A 9,690-nucleotide genomic window follows, 5' to 3' on the forward strand; every position below is an offset into this window, starting at 1 on the left:
GTGAGTGGTCTGCTAATTGCTCCATATCCTTGCATAAATTTCTTGTAATATCCAGTGAGCACAAGAAACCTTCTTAGATCCTCAATAGTAGTTGGTGTAGGCCATTCCTTCATGCATGCAATCTTAGTTGGATCAGCCTTGAGTCCTTCTGCAGTGATAATGTGACCCAGGTACTCTAGCTATGTTTTTCTGAAACAACACTTTGATACCTTAGCATAAAGCTTCTGGGCTCTGAGTAAAGAGAAAATAATTTGGAGGTGTTTCAAGTGCTCTTCTAAGGAGGAACTCTAAGCCAAAATATCATCAAAGAAAACAAGTATGAACTTCCTCAAATATTCTTGAAAAACTTCATTCATTAGAGCCTGGAATGTTGCAGGGGCATTTGTCAGTCCAAAGGGCATGACCTTGAACTCATAATTCCCTTGGTGAGTTCTAAATGTTGTCCTATGAATATCTGCCACATGAACTCTTATCTGATGGTAGCCAGTACTCAGGTCAATTTTAGTGAAGTACATTGCTCCATTTAGTTCATCTAGAAGATATTCAATGACTGGGATTGGAAATTTGTCCTTGACTGTGATGTTATTCAATCTCCTATAATCCACACAGAACCTCCATGTATTATCCTTCTTCTTCACTAGAAAAATGGGGGCAGCAAAGGGACTATGACTTGTTTGGATGATGCCTGAATTGAGCATTTCTTTCACAAGTTGTTCAACTACCCCTTTCTGGATGTAAGGCCTCTGGCTAGTGGGTGTGGAATTGGGTTTGAGGGGTATGGTATGATCCAGATTCCTTGTGGGTGGTAATTGTTTGGGTTCTTCAAATATATCTTGGAATTCATGTAATAGGGGTAATAAGCTAGGAGGGGTGGTTGTAGGTGTAGATGGAGGAGAGATGGAGAATAGCTGACCTACAATGCCATGAGTATTCTTGTTGAAGTAATTCTCTATAGCCTCACTGTTCATCATCCTCAAACTTATATGTTCTGGATCACCAGTGAGTACAACCTTCTCTCCTTGATACTTGAATGATATGCTCAACTTGGAAAAGTTAAAGGTTATGTCTCACAACTTTCTCATCCAGTCTGCCCCTAAAACTATGTCACAACCACCTAAGGGAAGTACCCCCAAATCCTCTGTGAACTGATGATTCTGCATGGTCCATTGCAGCTGAGAACATATGCCAGTACTTACAGTCTTGTCCCCATTAGCAACAGTCACTAACATTTTCCCTGTGGGTTTGATGGAGCATTTGAGTTTTCTTTCTAGGCCACAATCAATGAAGCTATGAGCGCTTCCAGTATCCATAAATATTGACACCTTCTGCTTCTTAATGTTTCCAGGGATTCTTATAGTGTTACCAGTAGCAGCACCAGTTAGAGCATGTAGGGATATCTCCATATCATATTCTACTGGAGATTCTTTGGCTTCTTCATAGACCTCTTTTTCTACTTCCTCAGAAGATTTTGGTTGCTCTAATTGCACCATAAATAGTTGTTGTCTCTTACAGATGTGGCCTGGGGTGTAAACTACATCACATTTATAACACAACCCCTTTTCTCTTCTAATTCTCATCTGCTCCTGTTTCAATCTCTTGATAGGTGGAAGTGGTGGACTGGATTTTGGTGTGGAGTTGCCAGACTTTGGTGTGAATGGGCTAGAGATTGTGGTAGAAGTCTGAATTGGCTTAGGAGGAAATGGAGATGATGGAGCTTGATAGGGCCTTGAAGTAGAAAATGAGTTGGTAAAAGATCTTTGAAATGGCTTTGAAGGTTTAGACTGCTGAGCACATTTTTGCTCTTGCATTCTAGCTAATGAGAAAGCTTGTAATAGTGTAGGTGGGTGAAACATCAACACAGAGTTCTTTATCTCATCCTTTAACCCACTAATGAAACTCATTACAAAGTATTGTTCATTCAGATGGGGGTTACTGCTCAACATAAGAGCCTTGAGAGATTCAAATTGTTCAAAGTATTCTTCTACAGTAGTCACTTGACACAACTTATTAAAGCTCCCTATAAAGTTATCATCCATAGGATTTTCAAATCTAGCACATACACCATCTTCTAGTTCTCTCTATGATAAAAAAGGTTTACCAATTTGAAAGTTAAGGAACCACTTATCAGCCTTACCTTCTAAGTAAATGGAAGCTATATTAACCTTCTGATTTTCATTAGTATTGTGTATATGGAAATACCTTTCGCTCTTTTGAACCCATCCACGCGGATTTTTCCCATCAAATCTAGGGAAATCGACCTTTGGAGTCCGCTGATGTCTAGAATAAGATGTTGCACCTGCATAATAGTGACTAAACTGATTGTTACCTCCTGGTATCGAAAATCCGGGTGTACCCAGAATTCCAGCATCCCCATGATTGTGATGTGAAGATCGAGAAGGTTGAACCAGTTCAGCTAATTGATTATTCAGTAATCTCAAGCTGTCGTTTGTTTGATCTTGTTGGGTGTTCAACAATTTCAAACTGTCATTCGTCTGATCTTGGTAGGTCTTCATACTAGTGGATTGTTCATCTAACTGTTGACTCACCCTTGTCACTTTAGAGTATAGATCGATAAACTTTTGTTGATTTTTCCTGTGAAATCTGATAACTCCTTGATTATAAAATTATTGGAACCCATTGTTTGAAGGAAGGAACGGCTCTGATGCCAAATGTACTGTTCTTAGTACAATTTGTATCAAATTCGGGAATTAGATATGAATCAGAGATGAACAGGGAAGAATTAGACGAATAATTAGAGATTGAGAGAGACGAATTTAGAAAAGAAGAAAGCATCTGGTTCAGGTGAAAGCAACCTTAAGAAAATTAGAAGTTCATTCATTAAGTTTACAACACTCTCTCTCTCTCTATACAACTTAATTACCAATAATTAAATACCCTAATATCGACCACCCTGAGATAAACACGTGGCAACATCAGCCTGGTTACTTCTTACAAAAAGGAACCAATGACTCGAGTTTATATGGGTACTCTACATAATGCTCAGGGCAGCCTTCATACATAACAGTGGCTAGTATTTTGTGGACTTAAAATTTAGCCTATGGCTCAATTATTTGTTTTTCCTTAATTGTATAAAATATACTGGGCTTAAGAGTTGTTAGGCCCATTTGCAATGTAATAGTTACATGGTACAAAGTACAAACAGTATGCTCCTACTATACTTTGACATTACAGCAAATCTTCTAAATCTAACAACAGAACGAAAAGGCAAACATAAACATATCACACTTTCAATTCAAGACATCAAATAAATATGTGAAACCAGTTTTAGCTCAAGTTCACCTGTAGGCCAACTTTCATATTATGAAGCTGAAATGCATTTGAAGTATATCTAGAAGTGATTAACTGCACAACTCCACTTTGCTGAATACTTCTGAGATCGATATAGCAGAACCACAAAATATTTATCAAATTGCAAAAACCAAAGCCAATGGTCTCACTATCCTTAACTGTCAGACTTCTAGTTCCTTCTACGTTTTGCAAATTGACTTGTACTCTACACAAATGAAATTCTAGAACGAATTGTTTTGATACTTGGTGTGTCGTCCCAAGCTCAAATTCCAAGCCTCAACAGTTTTATTATTTGTTAAAAATCCATCGGACCTATTGAAGATTTGAACGCCTTAGCTCGTTAAGAAGATATAAATATACAGATCAGGAGCAGGATTAGTGGCACTGCCGCACTGGAGTGTAGAGAGCGTCTTAAGTATATGGACGATTCTTACAAGGGAATTTATTTATTTACACCCGTATTGGGCATTTTTCCAATTTTCCCTTCTTAGAATGGGGTTTTTGGTTCCGAGCTGGGCTGGTCTTTGAGGCCACAGATAATACAAATGTAAACTGAGCCGAGTCAGATAGTCCAACCGGCCCATTTATTACAATTTGGCTTCCATTGCGGCCTCAAAGATTTTGAACATAATGTAGTTTAGAACTTCATGTGTGGCGGGGCTAAAATGTTATTTGATCGCTTTGGCCGAAGTCAGAGTCAGGCTGTAGCCTTTTGGCAGGTCCGTTCCATGGTGTGCAAAATTTTTCATATGCATGCAAAAATAGTACTTCAAAGACTAGAATCAAGGAGTACTTCAGAGACTCCATGTTGGAAAAAATTGGGTTTCACAAAGGATGAATGAATCAGAGAAGAAAGTGTTGCACTCCAAAACTTTCAAGGCTTGTATAAATTTCTTTTAGACAAATATTTCTACCCTCCCAATAACAATTGGCGATTACAACAGGTATGCGAAATATTGCCTTCAGGATACAATGAAAGCCCTGCAACGAAAACTGAATTCAAGGTTTGTACCCCTTGATTCAATCAAGAACACACAAAGAGATTTCTGATTTCTGATGATGCTTTTTGAAACAGAGAAAATAGATTGATTTTTCTTATATGTTAAACGAAACTGGGAGAAGCTATTTATAAAGGGTTTCGCACCTGTTGGGAATAGGTTTTTATTCGCCAACAGGTTTCTATTCACGAAACGTCAGGTTCCTTCATCAACAAACATCAATGGTGTCTTTTGGATTCGAAATTTTCGAACAGGCTTTTGGATTTGAAAATATTCCAACACTCCAATCATGAATTACTACTGTATGGAGTTTTGACGAAGCAATGAAGCAGAAAGGAAAACACTAAAGGCCAGTAGACCAAAAGAAGTCCAACATCAGTCCAATTCTAGGTGTTGATAAACCATTAATGGTTCATGGTATTTAGATGACATTTATCGATCCCAGAAGAATTCATCATTGCAAAATCTAGAATATAGATGGTGTATATGTCGTGAGTTACATTCAGACTCATTTATTTGGCCACCTCGGATCGGCTCGGAAACTGGCATGTATATGTTAGTGGGTTTGATCTCAATACACAACCATCTGACAAGTTCTATGCAGAAGCTGATAATAAAATATGAACTATAATTTTGGGTATACCAAAATCTTCCAAGGCATATTGAATGAAGACAAAAATAGTTGTGAAATAGCAAAATCAGATAACTCCTTAACCCAAAAAATTTTTAATGGCAAATATGCCCTTTACGTATTCGTGTTAATAATCTTGATTAGTGATTAAATATTTTGTTTAGTGATTAAACTAATTTTCAGAATTATAAGAGTTGTTTAGATGAAAAATTTGAGGAAAAAAAAATCAAAGTTTTGGTTTGGGTAAGAAGAAGAGAAAGAGAAGGAGAAAGTGAGAAAATTCTAATTCTTGGTTCAATGGAGGATGAGGAGGGTCATCATTCATCTAAAAAACCTAGGAAAATACATATCAACTACAACAATGATCCAGAAATGGCTGATTTCTTAGATTATGAGAACGATTTTACACCCACACAAACTCAAGATGATGATTTTTATGAGCCAAATCCTGATGATGAAGACATTGATGAGGAACCCAATGCTTCTAATACACAGGTACACTTATATCCTATAATTAATCTCACTTCTATAACTCTCAATTATCAAAAGTTAGGTTTTTTGAATCATGGTTCGGCGAAACAGGTTGAGGTTCGGCTCACATCTATGAGCCGAATCTACCAATTGATGAACGGTTCGGCTTACTGAATCTGTTTATTGCATGTGCCGAAAGTTTCATAGTAAGCCGAACAACATCCTGAATAGCTCGGAAAAAAAATAATTACCGGTTCGGCTTATATTTCGAAAATCGTATGAGCCGAACATCAATTTGTTATTTTTTGGGTTAAAATATTATTATTGGTTCGACACATATTGAGAATATCGTAATAGCCGAACCTCGTTAATGTGCTAGGTTCGGCACATATTATGATTATCGAATACGTCGAACCCCTATGCATCTCTATCTGTGACTAGGTTCGGCTTGAAATTTCGTGAAATTTCATGCTGAACTGTTCATATACACTTACAGGAAGCTTTTGTGAAGAACAGTTCGGCTAAAAACGCAACTCAATTTTGAGCCGAACCCAACACTGTAACCGTCATTTAATCGATGAAAAACAGCAAATATGAGATTGGGTTTGTAAAACTTGCTTTCTTATCCTCATTTCCGGAGTTGGAGATGCAGTTGGTTCAATTTCTGGTTCAATTGGTGGTTGATTTTCAGTTTCTACACCTTCATCTTCAATTGATTCTTCTTCTTCAATTGATGGATTAGAAGACGATTTGGTTTGCCTAGTCCCTGCTTTTCTTCGTACGAGTCATTATGTGGTTGAGTTTAATCGACGATCAAAATTTTACGAATCGACAATTAATCACGATGATGAATTTTTTTTTCGCAGGAGGGGGAAGAGTTCGGCTAGAGGAGGAGGACGAAGAAGAGATGGTAAGGGAAACTGATTTTGATTTTTTAGAAAACTGATTTTAGATTTTTGTATTAAGGGTATATAGGTAATTGAACTACCCATAAGGTACCCCTTATAAGATCACCCAAGATGGGACTATTATTTTGTATGCCTAGAAAGATTTTGGTATGCCCAAAATCAGGATTCTAAAATATAAACTGGGCCGAGCCAGATAGTCCAACCCATTTATTACAATTTAGCTTCCCAATACCGATTTTGGATCAGAATTTAGTTTTGTGGCCACAAAGAAAATCTTAGCATAATGTAGTTTCAAAATTTATTTCTTTTGTTGTTGTGTTAAGTGAAAACTACTACTAGAACTTTTTTTTTTCCAGCGTCAAATCCACATGCGAAAAAGTTTACGTGCCCATCCATTTTCTTTCCTTTAATTTCTCGCATACTCATTTTTTTCTCTTTTGAAATTCTATTTATTCTCTTCTGATGCCTTAACCATATTTTTCATCTCTACTCCAACAACAAACCCATCTTTCCTTTGTCTGCGTCAGTATGGATACAAAAGCAAACCCTAACTCCATAATCTTCTAACAGATCTTATTGAGATCAACCTAATAATTGAAATTCAAACCCATTCTTCCATCTCAATCACAAAATCAATTAAAACCTTAACTTTTAAATTCAATAATAAACTCAATTTTTCGCTTGAATCTGCCCTTAGCTCCTTTGCATCCATGGAAAAAACCCTCTTCACTGTTGCAACCCGTCTATGAATTTCGGACGGAATAGAAATGATTCAGTAATTAGTGTGTTGTTGTTGTTGGGTTTTGTTCTTGTTGTAAACGATTTTGATTTGATTCAGTTGATTTGAGAGTCATTTGCTATTGTCAAATATTCTGGAACGAATTAGTTCTCTTTTCTCCTTCCAAATCAATTTTTGATTAACACGATGAAATCAACTAAGGTGTTCTGAGATGGAGATAGGGTTTGTGTTTCAATCAAGAAGAACGTGGAAGAAGTTGGTTTGATATTTAGAAAATACATGGACTAAGATTGAAGCTCATTTGAGCTGGGACGATGAACAAATCGAGTTTGTCGGCAAGAGATGGTCTTTAACTTGCTATCCAACTGGGGATCAGAAAACTTGAAGTTGAATGTGGCTCCGCATATACCATTCAACTCTGCAAAGGCGAAGTTTCTCCTCCATGATACCTCAAGGGACTTGTCGTGGACATAAAAAATTTGAGTGAGAAATTTGAAGGTTTGGTATTTGTTTATTAATACAAAGAATCCAGTTTTGTTGCTGATACTTTGTCAAAACAAGCTTCTGAGAGATTTCTAGGGGGAGTGTGGTTCAATAATCTACCAGATGTAGTAGTTAACAATCTTGAAGCTGACATTCAGGGTGTATCTTACCCGCGAATGATCAGAGTCGATTAGTGTTTTGTTTTCCTGTCACGTTATCAAAAATAAAAGAAAATAATTTAGTTTTGTTTCTTATCGATTCTAACCACGCATGCAGGCACAACGTATCTTAATAATGGGTGTGGATAGCATCTTAGAGATATTTTTACTTGGAGGTAGAAAATCAACTAACATTGATATAAAACAATAATCTTAGAGATCATGTACTATATTATGTTGGATTGTTGAATACCCAGAGAAACAACCAAATTAGTGCTGGCAAGTGGACTAAGAGTAATATCATAGTTGATACAATACATTTTGTTAATTTATTTCGATATTGGTCATGTAAGCATGCACCAAGAGAATAATGCATCTACTTTTTCAAACCTAACAATAGGTTTATAACATTTTGAAAAATTCAACAATGAAAAGTTGGCAAAAATGGCTTGGAAAATGATTCGAAATCCCAACCGTAGTCGAAAAGAAAAATATTCTAAAAGTTTGTCGTTATTGTGTTTGGATATATCAAAAGCTAACAGCTTTTGGGTGTTGGCTATAGAAGGGTCTGAATGTTTTTGGCAGATTGTAAGAAAATGGAGTGTCTGGTAGATTGGATCAGGGTAATATGTCCAGTTACGGATGCATAATTGGATCACTCTACAAACACCTTAAACACTGTACTTGAGGTAATTCACAAGCAAACTAGGAGTGAAATACTTGCTTCCTGAAACAAGTCTTTCACCCTGATGTGGAAGAGAATATCGAGTCTGTAGACCTTACTAGCTGATATTTCTCCTCACTGTTGCATATGCGATGTTGTGGAAGAAACTCTTACACACATAAATTTGCACTGTCCTTTTAGTAAAGCTGGCCTTGCCTTGGTTTGTGTTTTCATGCAATGGGTTAGTACATGGTATAAACCTATATGATTTGTTAATAACTATCTGTTGGTTTATATGAAAGACCGGTGCGGCTATGATGTGGTCGGGACATAAATTTGATGTATGTGGTCCATCTTTATGCTGACGCGTCTTATAAAGTAGGAAAAAAAAAATCAAAAGCAGTTTTATCACCAAACTATTTGCCTTTATTTTTTATACATTTCCTATTTTTCCTCAAAAAGTAAAGAAAATAACGGGATTTGGATGGGCATGTTTTTAAGTAAATAGTGTAAAATATAAAGAACGGGCCATATATAAAATGTATGTGGTTCGACCACACCTTAGACATAACTAAGTGCCTAATCCAAAACATATCAACCAATCCCGTGATATCTGTCAGTCAAATTCTCCAGAACTTCAAAAGAATAAACCAGAAAAACTCATACTCAAATTACTATAGCAACCCAAACCAAGATCAACTGAACATAATGTAACTCAGAGTACCAATAAAAGACAATCTGCAATAAATTACTGTCACACCATCAATGGTAATTGTATTGCTAACAGATACAGAGGTCTGAACTGAAAGATAAAAAGTCTTCATCTGCAGAGTTAGAGCAATTGTACCGATGAAACAGACTCAACGAAACAAGAAAAAAATCTGCATCAACAAATGGAGGATGGGAAACTGGCAAAGGTAATCATCATAAAGTGGAAGACCCCTAAAAATTAGTCCAACAACGCTGTTTTAAATAATTCTATAGTTTTTTTTTTTTTGTAATTTTTGAAAGTTCTAACTTTCTTCCGCGGCGTCTTTATGCGCATCAACAAGTTTACTTCAAATTCATCAAATTCCTTCTCTCAATTCAACACATAGAGAAGAAGATGGGAACTCCCCGTAAATTAGATATCAAGGGTATTATGGAAAATTCAAAAATAATATACTTTTCTCCCACACGATGTGACCATTGATTGAGTATGAGTTGCGGACTGTAAGATGTGTTTTTCTCGAAAAAATGGACAGTAGGGTAAGCCTTCCACTTGATACCAAATTGTATAGTAATTTGTAGACTGTAAAAATGGTGTCAAGAGTCTCTCATCGTGTTAAA

General features: G+C 36.5%; 1 protein-coding gene across 1 annotated transcript; it reads right to left on the bottom strand.

The window, feature by feature from the left end:
* Window positions 1-287: 287 nt before the first annotated feature.
* Window positions 288-2,513, bottom strand: LOC113350969. Its single transcript, XM_026595061.1, has 3 exons — window positions 2,163-2,513; window positions 1,128-2,078; window positions 288-1,043 (listed from the first exon to the last, which is right to left on the bottom strand). The coding sequence occupies exons 1-3, from the start codon at window positions 2,511-2,513 to the stop codon at window positions 288-290; spliced, it is 2,058 nt and encodes a 685-aa protein (XP_026450846.1).
* Window positions 2,514-9,690: the final 7,177 nt, after the last annotated feature.

This window comes from Papaver somniferum, chromosome 2, assembly GCF_003573695.1.
Source record: "Papaver somniferum cultivar HN1 chromosome 2, ASM357369v1, whole genome shotgun sequence".
In the NCBI taxonomy this organism is placed as follows: domain Eukaryota; kingdom Viridiplantae; phylum Streptophyta; class Magnoliopsida; order Ranunculales; family Papaveraceae; genus Papaver; species Papaver somniferum.

Bases quoted from the DNA above. Each gene is read 5' to 3' on its own strand.
- LOC113350969 (XM_026595061.1), bottom strand. From the start codon at position 2,513: ATGAAGACCTACCAAGATCAGACGAATGACAGTTTGAAATTGTTGAAC. The intron at 2,079-2,162 runs GTTAATATAGCT...TTTTTATCATAG, and splicing joins ATACTAATGAAAATCAGAAG to AGAGAACTAGAAGATGGTGT. The intron at 1,044-1,127 runs GTACTTCCCTTA...AACTTTTCCAAG, and splicing joins AGTTCACAGAGGATTTGGGG to TTGAGCATATCATTCAAGTA.